The 18,954-nt window shown below is 39.8% G+C and overlaps 1 protein-coding gene across 4 annotated transcripts in view; it reads right to left on the reverse strand.

Annotated features, from left to right (window-relative positions):
* fras1 (Fraser extracellular matrix complex subunit 1) overlaps positions 1-18,954 on the reverse strand; it is a 337,242-nt gene that overhangs the window by 203,424 nt on the left and 114,864 nt on the right. For all 4 annotated transcript variants that reach the window (XM_087849466.1, XM_087849465.1, XM_087849467.1 and 1 more), the window contains 5 exons: positions 18,780-18,863; positions 13,175-13,276; positions 11,652-11,843; positions 5,745-5,834; positions 2,158-2,305 (listed from right to left, as the gene is read on the reverse strand). In XM_087849466.1, coding sequence (XP_087705592.1) covers positions 2,158-2,305; positions 5,745-5,834; positions 11,652-11,843; positions 13,175-13,276; positions 18,780-18,863 — 616 coding nt within the window. The remainder of the gene's footprint in view (positions 1-2,157; positions 2,306-5,744; positions 5,835-11,651; positions 11,844-13,174; positions 13,277-18,779; positions 18,864-18,954) is intronic.

Genomic DNA, 18,954 nt, shown 5'->3' on the forward strand with positions numbered 1-18,954 from the left:
GTCGTGAGGTGTTAATCGCTTCTCGTTACCCCACGTATACTACAAGATGCACGACGCACGATGAAGGCCAAAATCGGGCCGATCGCCAAAACGGTCGCACGACTCAAAAATCGGCTCAAAATGGGCCAAAAATCGCACAGTGTGAGCCCGGCATAAGCCCAGCATAACACGTGGTTATGACGAAAGTGTCATGAAATCATGAAATCAAGTCAAATCAAATGAAGGGACAAGATGTTTGTTCATCGTCCTAATTCTGCTAAATGTGGGCAGGTTTTGGTTGGATGCAGGTAAACGGTTCATGTGGAGAGTGAAGACTGTATTTGCTGAAATGCTGATTAGGAAAAAGCAGCGTGAACAAAAACAACAGAACTGAATAGAATAATGTATTTATTTTTAGAATATTCTCAGTCTATTGTTTGAATTGGTCAACACCAGCATACACGCTTGTGAATATGATTAATGAGTGTGGTTTTTTGTGAATTTACTGCATAAATTAAATTAATTTAGTGCAGATCTTTTTTTTCCCTACTGGGCGCACTGAGATACTCAGATTAATAAAACAATCGGCTACTCCAGGATATTACATTTTATACATTTCCCATGTTGTTTTTCCGTGTTGTGGACTAATTAGACTGTTTGTCTGAGAATATGCATACTTTAGATTTGAGACATTTGAATATTCTGCTGTAAAAACTGAGAGAGCATGAAGACTGCCGAGGGACGTAAAACACGGAGACAATAAATGTGAATTAAACAGCTTCAACTATTGTTGTATCAAACTGAACATTTGAATGGCGCAGTGAAAAATGCCTGTGTTTCCCAGCTGTAATTAGTTACTCACGCAGCCAACCTGAATTACAAGTCTGCCTGAACTTAAACAATGTGGTCCCTGTGTTTAATTGCCTGTTAGGTTATTTATTTATATGAGAAAATGGTTATAATTGCTGGCTGTGAATGTACCCATTTTCAGTCATTAGGACAGATGGAGCCGCCTCTTTCAAGGAGGGCGGTGAAACAAGAGCTTTGATGTGGTTTACAGGAGGAAATCAGCTAGAAGCCATAATTCAATGTCGCTGGAAGAATTTTTATTTCTTAATTTGTGGCATTTCCACTTGGAATAAGTTTTTATTTGCACCTGTTATGGCCAAACTCGCTGCTATTGACTCATCCTCTCATATTCTTGCCAGTAAAAGTTTTTTCTCATCATTAATTGTTAAATAGGTTTATTTTCTGCCAAGGAGAAAGAGTGCAACCAGGAGGCAATATGATAAAAAATTAAAGCACCCACAGCAAAGAACAAAAAGGCCCCAGAATTTCAACTCACATCACCACCAATGTTGTTGAACAACATTAGATTAATACACGTTAACACCAATATTAATATGCCGACATGAATGGGAATCTGGCAGTGACAGAGTGAGGAAAGACTTTTTGTTACGCTCTCAGTGTGTAGCTGATGACATGCTGACACACACGGAGCAGATCGCCTTACAGCACAGTCATCACAAAGGAAAAACAAAAATGATGTTGCATGATTTCACTTTTTAGCCAAATTTTGATTGCACGATTTTGATTACATACTTTCAGGATGAATGAACTGACAAACACATTTACACCTGAGCAGTACAGACGTGGCGTTTGATAACGAGGGGAGAAAAAGATAAAGAGCTCGGCTCAGGAAATGTTCTGGAGGGGGCAGAGATGTTTCACAGAATCAGAAACTCAGGTTTTCATTCATGACTCCTGATTTTTCACAAACAAAAATCAAACACACAAGGGGAAAAAGTCAATCAAAGAAAATCCACAAAAACCAGTTTCTCCGACTTTAGGCAGGCAAAGATAAGAAATGCAGTGTACCTTCAAACATTTCAATATGCCAGGTAGGACGTTTATACTTTTAATGTTTTAAACTTTACTTTAAACTTTTATACGTTTTTAGTGAGTACTCTCGGACATTTTAATGGTTATGGTCATCTCCATTGTCAAAATGATTCTGGTGAATGTATGAAACGGGTAGTTTTACAATTGGGTTATGGTTAGGTTTGGGCATTTGTTTTTGAGTAAGTGGCTAGGGAAAGCAGTATGTCAAAAAGATGTCCCCACAAGATATGAATACCCGACATGCGTGTGTGTCACTTTTCCTGCATGGTAACATACCTTGGTGACACTCGGGGCAACATTGGCCGTCCTGAATGACAGCCAGGGTGCCCAGAGGGCAGGTACGGCAGGATCTCAGATAACAAGTCACCTGGGCATCGTGGCATTCGCACTCACGACAACTGCCATCACTCCATCGAGCAAGGTTCTATAAAAGAGAGGACATAGTATTTGCAGCTGTAAATGGGAGGTTAATGTTCTCATTATGCTTAAAGTGTGACTGCGGTAAAGGCTTTTATAGAGGACGGACAGAATGTGGAAAATACTGAAAAGGATTTTGACTTTGAAGAAGCTGATTAACGATTAAAAAGGATGCCACACAGAGAAGGCAGTGGTCTGAATGCTAACCAGCTGCATGTGTCCGTTTTAAAAGAAGGCTGACAGTCACGACTCTCATATGTTTTTTGAAACAGAAAGAGTGAACTGACTGAGGTCCTCTAAGGGGAGATATTCGAACAGGCGACAGCAGGAATGTCAGTCAAAGGGAAAAGAGCCTCACATGGAAAACTGAAACATTTTTCAAGAACCTGCGAAGACTTTAAACTTTCTACTGTCCACACGGGGAACCGAGCAGATCGCTTTAAAAACTAATGTGTGCCGTCACCTGGCTCTGACACCAGCACTACCATTATTTAAGAAATTCTACAGGTGTAAGAGCGAGTTTTCCTCATTTGCAGATAATAGTTTTTTTTCCTGAAAAGTTTTAGACTTCAGTCCTCTGAAGAACGAGATGATCCAAAGCTTGTCTTTAGCTTGACGATGTGAGAGACTAATAAACCTTGATTTTATCAGTCTCTCACATCGTTTTTAAGTTCTGATCCACTCCTTTTTATATAACTACTTCAGTTCATTGATGTTTGTGGCCATTCATTTAAGCACAGCTCCCATAACAGCATTTCAATCAAGGTTGAGGTGCAGACTTTAACTTGGCTGATTCTTTTTCTTAGTTGTAGGTTTGTTGCTGTGCTTTGAATCATTGCTCTGTTGCAAAGCCAAATGGCCTCACACTGGACTCTAGAAAACTTTGGTATACAGAGGAGTTCATATTTGAATCAATGATTGCAAAGTGCACACATCCGTCAGCTGCAAAACAAGCCCAAATCATCACCTCTCCACCGCTGTGCTGACAGCTGATATGAGGTGTTTGTCCTGATTTGCTGCGTTTGGGGTTTACCAAACATGGCGCTGTGTGTTACGACTATTTTTCCAGAAGTCTTGTTGTCTGTTTGGATGCAATTTAGCAAACTGAAGTCACGCTGCCATGTTCTATTTGGAGAGCAGAGGCTTTCTCGGGGCAGCTCATCCAAAAAAGTTACACTTGTTTTTCTAATTGCACTTTAATATTTAACATGCTAACTGAAACCTGTAGAGTGTGAGATGTAGCTGTTTTTGCAGCGTCTCTCAGCATTGCACAGCCAGACCTTGGAGTGAAAGTCTGAGACATCCACTGCTGGGAAGATTCTGCTATTGTGCTAACACGCCTGAATGCTCCAGACGAGCACGCTGCCAAAACATCAGCTTTTGCAGAAGTGTTCACAGAGCATAATTGATTAGCAGCATGTAGCGGCTACTTACCCTCTTATGGATGGAAACCATAAGTTTCATCAGTTTTTCCATTTCATGGAGTCCTTAGAAAACCTTTTGTTTGCGTGATCGTATGTATGAGCACAGTTATAAGTACAAAATCAATACGAGCTTAATAAGCTTGTTGTTTAAGTGACATTAGTAATTATTAATCTCTGACTCTCTTCCACAGCATGTCTTTGTCCCGTCTTCCTCCTCTCACCCCTACTGGTCCCGACAGATGGCCCCGCCCCTCCCTGAGCCTTTTTCCTTCCCACTGTCGCCAAAGCACTTGTATGCTCACATATGGGGTCATATTATTGTTGAGGTTTTCTCTGTTCTCTTCGTCTTACTGTAAGGTCTTTATCTTACAATATAAAGCACCTTGAGGCAAATGTTGCTTTATTCTGTGATATATAAATAAAATTCAATTCAATTCAACGGAAGTGAATCTATGCTATTTAATCCCAATCAGCTTTCTTTGCAGAGGTGAGAAAATAACTACCTGTGTGACAAATTATGTGAACAGCTTGGCTTAGCATCAAGAATAAAAGCAAAAACCTTTTTTATTCAGCTTGATCGATCTGTGCATGATGAGAAATCTAAAAATGTTATGGTGTTAGCCGATTTCTGCACTCTTCTCTCACTTGCATTTAATTCATCTTTAAAACTTCGTAAGTTAAAACTAATTTGGTCAATTAGCATAAGCCTCACACACGCACAGTATAAATCTGAGCTGGGCTGAGAGAGAAAACCTTGGCTCAACAGGACACTTTATATTCATACCTGAGATATTCTTTTATGCAAGGCAAACCTCTTTTTATTTATTATGCTTAAGGTTGTAATAAAATGTTCCCATTTAGACCAATCGCAGCTTCAAATAAACACCTGAAAACGGTTTCATTTCTTTCAGTTTCCCTGTAAATAGTCTGTTTATGTGCCTTTAAATCAACCAGAAGATAAGTGTTGGGTAAACACAGTTCATTATTCTAACTCATTAACTTTCCGAGCTGTTATTTTCCAAGTCACTCGTGAATTCAAACCAGTAATCATCCCGTCACAAACCTGCAGCTTTAACCTTTCGGTGACTCTCTCCCATCGCAGGAAAACACCAAAGCTGATACAACCGTGTATCAATGTGTGTAGGCGCATAATAAGTATGCAGTATCTATCTGTTTTTGTTTACTCGTGGTAAGATTAATTCCTCGTGGGACCAAAGAACAATCTATTCAAAAGGATAATAGTTCTCCCGACACTCGCTCTGAGCCACAGCGTCGTTCACCATCCTGCAGCGCTACATTAGCATCGTCCCCATCAATGTGAAAAAATTAAAGCTTTGCATTGTGGTTTTCCAGGTCTAACCTATGAATGATGAAGCTGACGAGCCTCTAAAAGAACACAAACAAAAGATTGGGACCTGATTAATTTCACAGCTCTGTCCAGAAAAACACATGTTTATTCCGTCTGAATGCAACTGTAATTTCCAGTGTTTGTGTACAGCTTTGTGAGTGATATGTTTTTTATTGATTAGCATTCAAATATCTCAGTGAAGACAGAACAAAGATTTACCACAAAGCAAGAAAGCATGAGACAAGGCTAATCAAAAGGTATTGGCTGAAGCATTTGCTTATTACGCCAACCCTTTTAACAAAAGATCTTTTAGCATGCAGCTCCTGTACACAGGGCTCGAAGCAAATAATAAAACAAAGCAAAAACAAAACAAACAAACAAACAAACAAACAAGAAAAAAACAAAAAAACAAAAACTTTCCACCTTAGTAAGTAACTACATCAAAGCAAAAGAATCAAGAGAGCTTAATAGCGATGTGTTTGTTTTCATAACAGCCTCCTCTGCAGAGAGACTTCATGCCACTTAGCTTCTTTTTTCTTATGTGAAGGGAAAGAAGCCCTGTGGAGTCTTCGTCTCTCCCACACAGTAGGAATTCTTTGCCTGATTTTGCAATTTTCCATCTTGTTTATAAGCAAACAAGCTCAAAGTCAAATCTACACTTGTGATAGAAGTACCTTGTAGGATTTTCCCTTGTGCACACAGGAAGGTTTCGCAGACGAACACTCGGGGCAGCATTTCGCCGGCAGGTTAACGAGCTCAGATCCCTGAAAAAACAAAGAAAATGTACATTTTTATAAAATTCTCCTCATGAAGTTACAGACGGCAGCTAAAAGAAAAGAGTACAGCACAAGAGAAAGCTATTTTGGAAATGATGAAGGAGAATAAAGGAGTAACGTGGAAAAGAAACAGTAAAAGAAGGAAACAGGACAAGAACAACGAAGGAAGGGGTAAGAGGGAGAAGGAAGTATGGTTGGAAAGAAGGAGGAAGAGAGCGGTAGACAAAAGAAAATAAAATAAATAAATAAGACTGGAAGAAGAGGCAGACAAAGGGAGGGAACAGAAAAGATAAAGGAAAAGAGAGCAAACCAAAGTATTTGCTGTTAATCTTCACATAGAAAAACAAGCTAAGATGAGTCATCTAAACAGCATAACCTGATGGTTATTCAGCTATAATTTGATTGCTGATTGCTACTTATTAATAATTTAACTTTTTCCTCAAAAAAATTACAAACACTAGGAACTATTTTCTCTGCACCAAACTCCACCCACCAAGTTTCCTCTGCTCACTGAGCACGAGAAATTGGAAATCCACTCGTGTTTGTGACAGCATGACCAAATGAAAGTATTGCTCCATCCTCTTGAGATGTTAGGTTAGCTGTCGGGTACTGTAGCTACTTGATTCCTGTAAGTGGTGGATATTGCTCTAAAATAAGCTAAACTAAGAGCGACAGTTACTCAGCTTCTCCTGGATGGCTCTGCAGAGAAGGGAGCATATTGTTGAATGAATCAAGTCATGAGAGTAGCGGAAATCATTAAATATTTGACAGTTTTGCAGTCTGCAGACAAAGAAAACTGCCCATGATATCATGCATCACATTAAAGTAAGACGGTTACGTTATTTATACTGACTGCACACAAATTACTGTCTTTTATGCATTTATTGACGTAGATGGACTCCCAACAAGACTCATGCATTACTATGATTACCTGGGTCATGATTTCTGGAGGGAGGCGCTGCTCCTGTGGTTATTTTTGGCACTTTAAACACTACACACAATTTAGTTCCATTATATTCAAGACATGGAAGTCATCTCTGTTGCAGATATCACCAAAATCTGGCATCTAGAGGCAGAAACTGCTTCTGTAACTTATCAATTTCTCCCATGTGTTATTGATTTTAATGGCTCCTCCTACACCCATACGCATTTCAACTTTAAGAAAAGATGAAACTTGGAAATAAAAGATGCATGTCACAGCAGTAGTATCCCAATACTGCAGTTTTCTAAGACTAGAAGTCCTTTCAGTACCATTACAGTAGGTACATTATTAGTGCAGGAATCATAAAATGACTGTATAACTGTACCCCAGTGCCTTTCTCCGCCTCCTGACCTACACATCATTAAACCCATAACCTTGTCTTAATTGTTTTGCACACACACTCACGCACACACAAACACACAGTGGAAATTGGCTCTATCTTCTTTGCACGGTGACCTTGTTGAGTTCAAAGTTGGAAAAATGCCAGTTATGCTACTTAGAGCTAATGACACTTAGCAGCTGTAATTATCACCATACAGCATGATTAATGAGGGCTTATTTGGTCGTGGTCAGGGATATTAAAGCAATATTATTAAATCTGCTTGATGTAAAACTGGATGATGTGTTGAGTCAACGTGGCGTGGAGCCTAAAGCGGGGGGACTGAAGCAACTATGGGAACACCGGCTAATAACTTTAACAAATCCTCTAGGCTGTTTTGTTCAAACACACTCACCTACATTCCTGACTGGGCCAAGTCTAACTTTGATGACTTAACATGAAGGCTATTATTGCTTCTGCTGTTGCACTCTGACTTTTAAAGATGCTTTTAATAACACTTTACATGACATTTTAGACCAGGGGCGTCCAACTCCAGTCCTCGAGAGCTACTGTCCTGCAGGTTTTAGACACATCCTTGTTCCGACACACCTGAATCAAATGAATGGCTTGTTATCAGGCCTTTCCCAACCTTAAGGGCATGCTGAAGAGGTAATCCAACCATTTGATTCAGCTGTGTTGGAGTAGGGATGCATCTAAAAGCTGCAGGACAGTAGCTCTCTCATTTTTAGACTGAGTTTAAGGACACGGTCCAAACTGTTCATCCAAAAGGACATCATGCTGCGGTTTACATGGTTTGCATTAACAGATACATTTAGAATAAAAGAGGAAAATCACTATAACTTAAACTTAGATCATTCCCAAATGATTTTGGATTAAATTTAGCATCTTTGTATTTCCATAGACTAACGAGGATGCTAACTAGTAGGACCTTCTTTTTCATCATCATGTTCAGGGTTTCCATCACTGCACTGTAAACTTGTCTGAGTCCATCATGTAGTAGAAACTACCAGGATGGGCAAAAATACACTTCTTTGCGTGGTCTGTATATACAATGTAACAGGGATATGCTTATATGATTGATGTGTATTTTTAACATGACTGTCAATTCTAATGTGTGTTTTCTACTACATTAGCTGTAGCTGTTAAGCTGCCAAATACTCAACCTCGACCTACAGTCAGCTACATAAGTGTTTAGACCAAGGATAGGCAACACTAGGCCTCGAGTGTTGGTGTCCTGCAGGTTTTAGACGTGTCCTTGATCCAACACAGCTGATCTAAATGGCTAAATTACCTGCCCAACATGTCTTGAAGTTCTCCAGAGGCCTAGTAATGAACTAATCATTGGATTCAGGTGTGTTGACACATGGTGATATCTAAAACCTGCAGGACACCGGCACTCGAGGCCTGGTGTTGCCTACCCCTGGTTTAGACAGTGACACAGTTGTTATAATTGTGCCTCTGTACACCACTGCAGTGGATTTTAAATCAAACATACAAGTTGAAATAAGACGAAATCCCCTGAATCAAAGCTGAGAGTTCTCAACTTGTGCTTTTGATGGAGATGTAACTAAAACATTTAAACAGATTTTAAGACATTTGATACGTTTTAAATGGTCTGGCATTTATGTAGCACTTTCCCAGTTTACTTCACTACAAGCACTTTTTAATTCATGCATTTAGTGCTTTATGTACAACGCATGCTGTTGCACACCCACAGGTGCACCGGGAGGGAATCTGGTGCTTAGTATACTGCTAAAGAATATTTCAACATATGCTGTGAAGAGGTAGATATCGGAACAAAGCCACAAACACCTAAAAGTGCTTTTTAGAGATTTTAATACCTTTTAAGACCAGTAGATACTCCATATTTAACACTGACACTGTATTACTGTCTTAAGAGACGCTATGCATTTAGCAGAGCGGTTCAGCCTGGGGTAGGTTTAGTGTAGCTGAGCGCAAGTCATATTTTTCATCTAGTGACAAGCTCTAGGGCCAAGTTTCTTTCACACACCATTAGTTTCATCTTGTCTTTCAATTTACTTCATCTCAACTGAGTGAATCACCTGTGATGGAATCAGCCAACCTCATAACCTCAAATGATCGCCCTTCCTCCCATTCCACCAAAGTGTACTTTAAACTGGTAAATTTCACTGTGGCAGATACAGGAAACTGAACAAAGTAACAGTGACATCTTCCATTAACTTTTAAGTAGCCTATTTAAAAGAAAGGAAATGGGATTTCAGGGTGCTGACACGTTGCATCAATAGGCCAAGGGTTTGACAGCAAGGGTAAGCCTTGAGGAAAGGTTAAGCAGGTGGGGTCTGCAGGAAAAGCAAGTTAACATAGTTTTATATGATCATAAAGGAATCCTGAGACCAGTAACGATGCTGCAAACTGAAAAATGAGATCATAAAAACACAAGAATAAAATTATACAAACATCGAACACAGGTATTACCCATTAGCAGGAACATTAGAGGTAATTATGTTAAGAAAAGCAACACAGCCAGAGTGACATATGTTCATTTTAAGCCTTCAAGCTTGTGTATCATTCAGGTTGTCGAAGGGAAAAAGACACAATTGTCTGACTCCAAAAGCTTTATACATGCAGATCTGTTGGACACAACAGCTGTGAGGAAGAGCACATTTTTGAAACAACACACTGGTGACCAAATCTGAATGACAAAAGCATATTTAAAATACAACACATTAGGCTAATGATGCTTTGATTTCAATAACAATTCAAGATTTTAGAAATGTTCCATTTACAAACTGCAAACAGCGCTAACTTCTCATCACAGGATGTTTGTCTGTTTTGCAAATTAGCGGGTTCATAAATTTGAACCCTTTATGTTTGGAGATGTTTTTAGAATTGGTTCAATTACTTTAGTAACTCCAGCTAAACTGTTCATAGTGCCAATGTTTATAAAAACAGCTTAATGGTTTACTGGTTTCACCCGACATCAGTCTAACCATGTGCTTCCAGTAAAACTGGCACAATGTTGAACAAATCCAGGAAGGTGTGTCAGTGAGGGCATGTTGCTATTAAGATTATATGATTATTAATATTATGAAATGTGATCTTATGAACGGTGACCAAGGCTGAGTCATATTCCCGTAAGCGTGTGGTGCAAGGAGGAGGAAAATTGTAACAAAGCTCAAGAAATAAATAAAACGGAATTCAGGGAACATGAGCGAAGACATACGGTTAAACTTTATATTAATAAACTACTGGTGACAGCATAACATTAACCAAACAGTTGTCTGCATCACGTCAGTATAACAGCAAAGATTACAGAGCTTTACTGTAACTTAACAGTGAAAGTTTCTTGATGCATTTTCAATCATCCAGGTAAGTAAATCTCCAGAAGTTGATTCTGTTCATCTGGACGCAGCGTTTTGTGGGAGAAATGTTTCATCACTCATCCAAGTGACTTCTTCAGTCTCAGCTGACTGAGAAAATTCTTACAGTGTAGCCAATCATGTCAAAAAACTGAAATGCTGTGAATTGTTTTTTCCTTAGATCTTACTTACATACATGTTAAGTGATTTATTTTAACCACCTAAGACCTTACGTCCACATATGTGGACACCACATTTTGGGTCGTCTAGACCAAAATACTGAATTTTGCTCTACATGGGCCTGATATCCACTTATGAGGACATTATATCGAAATTTAAAGTGAATGTGGATCTCAAAAAAAATAAAAATCTGGTAATTCTTTGTTTTTGCATTCATCAGGTCCCAATCAGCCCAAATATCAAAGAAAAATTAAAAATGCATGCCATGAAAGAGTTTGGGTATTAGGAGGTTAAGGCTTATTATGGTTTAGAGGTCATCAACAGACTCTAGGAACCTGATTTACATAAGAAATGCAAAATTTAGTTTCATCTAAAAAAAGAGGACTTTGGCTCTCCAAGCAGCAGCCCAGTTCTCTTTTTGCTCAGCCCGTCGTCTCAGCTCAACACAGAGATTAGGGATGTGATCGCAGGATGGACGGTAGTAGGACGATCATCACCTAGACAACTATGATGTCGGCAGTCTTCCCCGTGATTACAATTGTGTGTACTGAACTAGATAAAGAGATGCGTGTCATTTATACTATCTGAATAAAAATCTAATCAACCTCAAAATAATTTGAGATACTCAGTTCCTGATTTTATAAGCTATGAGCCATAAAATATCATATATAAAAGTAATGTGTATATGTATATATGAAAGTTTACCCTTTTGAATTAAATAAAAATACATAAATAAATAAAACTTTTTTCCAGATGCAGTGGGATGTCTCAGCGCCCCTACAGCTGTCCTGCTTATGTGGAAATTCATTTAAAAAAATCAGAGATGACCGTTTTCCAGCCTAAAACAGAAGCTGTGGCCTGAGGAAATGTTTGGGAATTTTAACCTTACATCCACAGATTTTTAAAATCGGGCCAGCTTTGCCTCTGGGCTTCAACGAACATTTTTTTCCTTTCGGGCTCACCTGTGGGCATTCGACACGTCCACACTCGGCCCTCTGACAGAGGACCTGACCCCGGCTGCAGGTACAGAACTCGCAGCCGGTGCTGTTCCACATGTCTCCATGGTAACGCACTGCACCCTGGTACTGGCAGCTTCCCTTAGCAGCAGCGCATTCATCACAGCACTGCCCGGCACGCTTCACTTTGGTCTGCCCCTGTTTGGAGGCAGGATAATGTCATTTACAGATGATGAAAGAATGCAAACGGAGCAGCGGGAGAAGACGACGGAAATCCAAGGAGCTTATAAAAATGCTGGTTTTGTGCATCTCTGTTTCAGCAGAGAGAGATAAGAGGAGCGAGGGAAGAGAGAGTGTGTGTTTTGCATTATTAAGGGGAAAGACACCAAGCGGAGTGGGCTGCCAGACCGTTCTTCTAACTTTATTTGAAAGTGCACAGAGGTGTGCTTTTCCTGACACTGCAGATGTCACGCTTACTCTGTATCTCAGCTCTGACAGCTACTGTAGTTTATTTTGACCCAATTTCACGCACATCAAGCAAAACCATCAACTGCAGGACTTTGAAATGTCGGGAAAAGTGGATGCAAACTGTTCTCGAGTCATATTAAGAAAATACTTCAAAAAAATAAATAAATTACACATTTGTGAAGCGTATGATGTGCAATTTTATCAACACATGATTTACAGAAATGTAGTTTTCCTGACCAACATGGGTTTGCAGGGGGCCCGAGGCCTGTCCCATTGCACGGCCAACACAAAGAAACACACACTTGCATTCACACCTACGCCCTATTTAGAATCACCAAGTAACCTAACAGGCATGTCTTTGCATTGTGGGAGGAAGCCAGAAGACCTGGACCAATCACATCCAACGATCCCTTGTTAGCAAGGTGACAGTCCTAACCACAGCACCACCGTGCAGCCCTTACTTAAGAAAAACACCTGCAGGTTTACACTGGCTTCCATTACAATGTAGAATAAATGTTTAAATGCTGCAGCTAGTTTATAAATTGCTCAAAGCAAAGATATATTTTTCATGTGCCTAAAGAATTTAAACTCATTTCGGCTTTAGAGCGTTAGTCTGACTTTTTTCAATGGTTTTTTTGTGCATGTGTGTATTTGGTCTTGTGGGTTTTGTATTTTCTTCTTTGACAGCATCAACGTCACATCTTATTTTTTTCCATTTGATACATTTTCCCATGTTGCACTGGTAAAAAATACTTCCTGGATCTATTTCTAAGTTGTGTCAAGCATCACCTCTGGCAAAAATGTTCAAGTGAATCTGTTTTTTAACTTTCTGGGTAATCTGGCTGCTAAACTGATAATCTGAAGACTTAGTTATGAAAAGGTTAGCTTAACGTCTGGGGTGGGTTAGGTAAAGTGTCCAGAAAATAAATCTGAGGGCGTCTGAAATCCACGATGTGTTCGGAGACTCTAAAGGTTCAGAGATAGTTAGTGTGTGGCGACTTCTGCATAAAACCGAATGTCAGTGATTGTGCACGTGCATTTGTGTGCATGAGACTACTCACCTTGTCGCAGGTTATGGGTGGGCAGGTTTTAGTGTGGCATTTAGATTGACCCCGGTCACACACGCACGTGGTGCAGGTGTTCTTCTGCCACTGCTCACCGTGCTGCCAAGAGACACACAAATACACATTTAGACCATCTCCAAACACACACACACTTTCAGGCTTACACACAGTGAATCACAAGCTGTTTGCAGGAAACTCACACCTCATTTGAAACCAGTGAGCGCCTTCTTTTCTTTGAGAACAACAATGGGATGTCTCTTCAGTGTGAAAAGCATACAAACACGGAGCCAGCCACTCGATTTCCACATGATTCTCTTTAATTTGAAGACTATAACAGCACTGAGCTCAAACACTGAATACACAACTTGCACAGGAAGTGTGAAGAATTGAAACAGATAGTTAATGAAGTACTTGAAATATGTATGAAGCATATTATTGAAAGCAAACTGGACTTTTATTGTGTAGGTCACCTTTGTGCAATCGCTGCCTTTTGGAACATTTTTAATGGATTTTGTGACAAAGAAATATGGCCTGCTCTGTGGTACAATTATCCAAAAAGCCAGTGCTGCATTTTTTGTTAGTGGACTTTTATTTATTAGCCTGTTACTTCACACTAAATAGAATTTATCGGTGTCTGTGGGTTGCACCAGATACTAGCTTTAATGTTAACACTCAACCCTCTGCCAGAAACATAGCAACCTCTGGCTTCAAAATCCCAGAGGTGTACAGGCACTTGTGTTAAAAAAAATATTCTGGTAAAAGCTGAAGTACCGATTAAACTTCTTTATTCAATTAAAAGTGAGAAAGTTCAGGCTCGCTCACTGCTTTTACTCGTTGAGAAATACAGCTGCTGTATTTGTAGCTAGCAAAACACCGTGTGAGAGACTGCACAGAAACAGCTGATGTTTGTTGAGCTGATAGAAACTTGAATTTGAAAATACCTGCAAACTGAAAAAAAAAGCAAGAAAGTTTAACAGTTACTCTCTTTGTAGCACTAGCTTGACGCTTGTACCGCGAACACAACTTATGAACTGCACCAAAAACGCTTAAATGGGCTTGACGTTTGCAGTCACACAGTGTGCAAAGTGCACCTGCTTTGAAAGCTGTCATGGTGCGTGGCTCTGTGTCTGAGGAGTGTTTGGGATGTCCCATTGTCCACACCCTCAGGTTGGGCCGTCACCATCACACCTGCATCCCATTCCAGGCGATTACCAGGAGGACTATTTAACCCTGCATAGACGGTTGCTCCACGCCAGTCAGTTATCACCCCTCAGTGGTTACTGTCCTGCTGCCTGCTTGGCTCTCAGAGTGTACCACCTGACCTCATCTCTGCCTCCTCGGATTTACCTCCCACGAGTCCCACGGTCTGGCTCTGATTGTAAGCCAGATTGCTCTAGCCCTGTCTTGTTGTGTCTCTCCATTCCCCTGCACACTGACAACCTTTTTCCCTTTTCTGTTGCAGCCTCCCACAGTCCCGATTACGGCTTCCCTGTGTCCTTTGTTTTCCTGGTTTCCTTCAGTTCTGCGATTAGCCTCTCGCCTCCTGTGGTTGTTCCGGGTCACCTTTTGTTGAATAATAAAACTTGTACTTGCTTGCACTGAAGCGTATTGAGTTTGCTTTTGGGCTCCACTTGATTGCGTGAACTGTGGTTCATGTCAAAAGTGTAAGGAGTAGAAAGTACAGATATTTGTGTAGAAATGTTGGGAGTAAAAGTTGCCCAGTGCAGAAACAAGTGGGTGACATCACAGTGGCTACGTCTGTGTTTTACATTCAGCATTCAGGTGTGGACGAGTGTTATCCTGCTGGCGGAGGTTGAGGATGTTAGGAGGATGTTACTCTCGGTGTTGTTGGTGCATTTCAGGAGGATGCTGCTAATAAAGTTACACAAGTACACAGGGAATTTGCGTTTATTGTTATATTTACAAAAAATTTTGTGTTGGTCGTATCATTTTATTTTGTTGTATTTATCCACAACACCTTAAAGGCCGGGCTGTGAAAATATGTCTGACCTTAAACCGGTCCATGGCGCAGGTGGAGGTTGGGGACTGCTGCCTTAGAGGAGGGTGTGCTTGGGAAGCTGAAGTGTTTTGAACTTAACTCTTGGCTTTTTACCCGCCCATATAAATCTTGAGAGGATCCTATCCCACTCTACAAAGTATCTATCGGGGTTTTCTATAGAAACAGACTGGAATAAGTACAGTATCTTTGGGAGCATATTCATTTTTATAATGTCCACTCTAGAAGAGATGCTTAGATAAGGGATTAATGACCATCTGCTAATATCTAGCATGATATCTTTTTTAAGTAGGGGGTAATTGATTTCTTCCAAACTGGTTATATCCATTGATAAGTTTATGCCCAGATATTTGATAGTTCTTTTGTCCCAGCTTAGTTTGAATTTGCTAAGCAGATTTTTTGGGGGGCTATAAAAGCTACTAAGAACTTGTGTTTTTTGTATATTCAATTTATATCCCGAGTATAGCCCATACTCCTTTAACACTGACATGAGCTCCATAAGTGATTCGGTAGGTTTTGATAGGTAAACCAAAATATCCCATATGGAAAAGAAATAGTAAAAACTTATATGACTTAACTCATGAAAGTGGCCACTTTCATGAGTAAATCATACAAGGCTTACATGATTTAGTCATGAAAGTGGCCACTTTCTCATTACTTTCATATATTGTTTTAGTAAGTATCCAAAACATACAAGTTTCATTATATAATTTTTCAAGGGATCTTATATCTGGTTTTACTCTTGTATGCTTTTCATACAAGTTTCACACAAGACAGATACAAACTTTATAAGATTTATATATATCTTTTCCATATGGGATCATCTGCAAAAGAGGAGGGTGTGCTTGATCTGCAACACTTAGGTGGGCATGAATGTTAAAGTTTCCCACCAGAGCACTGCAATGACATCACTTTAGCTTTTTCCTGGTTTAAATACAGTCATTTAATCAATCATTTAAAATCATAGTTCTTTGATCTTCCTTGGTCTGTTGTAACAGGTATTTAAAACAGTGAGCAGCATGTTAAACTGCACCTTTTCTACAATATTGTTATTGTTGTCAATGTTAATCAAAAACGCAAACACACAAAACATACACAGAAAACAAACAGCTCTTATGTCATTTGGTTATTATTATGTTTCTTGGTCAGCTGTATCCTTCACAAACTCTTCATGCAGTGATCGATGACGGGTTTCAAACGCATCCATTTAATTTGTACCTTCTGACTCCCTTTCAGAGAAAACATTTGCCTGTGCGCTATGTTGTCATGATACCAAAGGAAATGTCGCACAGATGTTCCACGTCTGATGTGTTTAAGATCCTAAACGTATTATCTGTTTAAATTTAAGGTCAAATTCTGTAAATGTCAGATTAAATTCCAACTTCCTTCCTCCTCCACCCTAAACTGCTCAATTAAATATTGATTATAGCCCAGAGGATGCAAATTATTTCATTATTTAAGGCATCAAAACCCTGTGAGGCACACTGTAGAGCTCTTTGAACATAACATGCATGAAACTCTGTTTCGTATGCATGCGTATTACGAAGTGTATAATAATGATCTATATCACAGAGGTCCAAACTACTTCACTCTCTTCTGAACAGCCAGGCTGATTAAAGGACGGCACAATAAATAGCTTTTAGGATGCATAATGTTAATAAAGTCTTAAATATCTGGAATCATGTGCTGTATACATGCAGACACACTTATTTACATTTCCTATAACTTCATCCACGTTCACATTTAGACGATTTCTGCACCAACGATGGAGACTTTTAACAGTCACCACAGATCCCATGATCGTGTTACAATTTTGAGGGTAAAAGCAAAAACGATGCCTGTTATAACCCATTATAATGTGTCCTTTGATCCTTTTTGCCTTTGTGAAGTTTAGCTTGTACTACAGAGCAGGTTAAACATACTCAGGACATCTTTAATAAAATTGGTTATGACCTTGACAGGCCAACCCAGAGTTTATAGTGTAGATACAAGTTCACATGACAGTATGGCGAACCGCAACATGGACGGAAATGCAAGCTGAGGAGGTCATAATTCACAAAGTGGATCAAACTATAATATTAAGAACAGCACAAGGAGGTAAACACATAAAACAGGCTGAAAGAAGTGTGATTGAGAGAGGAAACAGTATTTTTAAATGCTGTATGAAAGTGTTTGAGCTTTATTCTGTACTGGAACACACACGAGTCTATTGGAAAGCTGTCAGTATCACAGCTCTCTATCACTAAAACAGTGGATGAGATGAATGTGAGACGGTTTTAGCTTCTTTCAGCCGCATCACTGATGGTGTTAAAGTGTCTAAGTCCATAATTCAAACACAGGATTAGCCAACCAACACATTTTACATAAGGTAAACAAGTAAAAGGCTCGCTGTAGGTGTTTTATAATCATATCGCTATAGAAATAAAAAGGTTCTTCTATTTAATGTGCTTTTCAATATTTACTGATCTCTCAAAGTGCTTTGAGTACAAGTCACATTTAAACACATATTGATCAAGTGAATCAAAATAGACCATTACGGCAAGGCTGGGATGGTCCATTTGGTAAAGTAAAACCGTTGGGCATCTTTCTTCGCCTTTAGACAATAATTCTGATGGCAAAAGAACCAAACGGGACAGGCAAAAAACCCCAAAACCATATATTGATCAATTTCTACCACTTCTACAATCTCATATCTATGGCTAAGAATTATTAATTAACCTAGCATGCATGTCTTTGTACTGTTGGAAGCTGGAGTACTGGAGGAAACCCACACATGCCACGCAGAAAGGCCCCCAGCTGGGGTTTGAACCAGGAGCCTGATTGCTGTGAGCACCAACACCTCTAACCATGCCACCACTGTGCTGCCCTCTCCCTTATAAATAAAGTGTAGAAATGAAAAATGGACACATTGTGAGATTGGATTCTTTCCATTTTTAAATGTGAGAATTAGAAATTCTCCCAAAGCTCTGTTAATTTTTTCTTTTGAAGTTGTTGTTATGAATACTACATGTGTTTTACACACACACACACATATACAATAACATGTGTGTGTGCAACAGATGTGGAGGCACTCTGTGACTGTATAGCTACTCAGTTAGGTAATCGACACCAGAGGCGAAGCATCACAATTCCTTCTCTTATCCATCAAGATGACGCCAACATGAATGAGAGTGAGTGTGTGTGTGTGTGTGTGTGTGTGTGTGTGTGTGTGTGTGTTAGAAAACGCAAACACACATTAGATAGAATGGGACATTCTGTGATCAAAAGAGAAAGCTGGCAGTGAGCGAGATGGGAGCATGTGCACTGCAAACACAGCAGGAGAGGAGAAGAAGGAGGAGGAGAGAGGAAGGCTCAGACTTTTCATGTCAATAGAGACATTCACATATTCACTGCATGCATCATATCCTCACTATCATCACAGATATTCTAATCAATGTTTCAGGTTTCAAATGTATAGATTTATGAGCCGTTATCAGCTGCCTCCAACACACAGAGGCTTTGTAAACCACAGGATTCACACAAATCTGCACAATAACAGGTGCATACACAGTACAAGCACAGTTCAAACACCCACAGGCTGCCTACCTGGTACTGTTTTCCAGCTGACAGACAAGGGTTGGACACACACTGGGGACAGCACTCTCCTGGCTGGATCACCAAGTTCTCATGCTGAGGAAACATTGCACACACACAAGCACAAACCCTCTCAGATTAGCCGTTATTTCACTGTATTTCACACAACAAAGGGCATATAAGCTTT

Source organism: Neolamprologus brichardi, chromosome 12 (assembly GCF_056152115.1).
Source record: "Neolamprologus brichardi isolate AB-2024 chromosome 12, ASM5615211v1, whole genome shotgun sequence".
NCBI lineage: Eukaryota > Metazoa > Chordata > Actinopteri > Cichliformes > Cichlidae > Neolamprologus > Neolamprologus brichardi.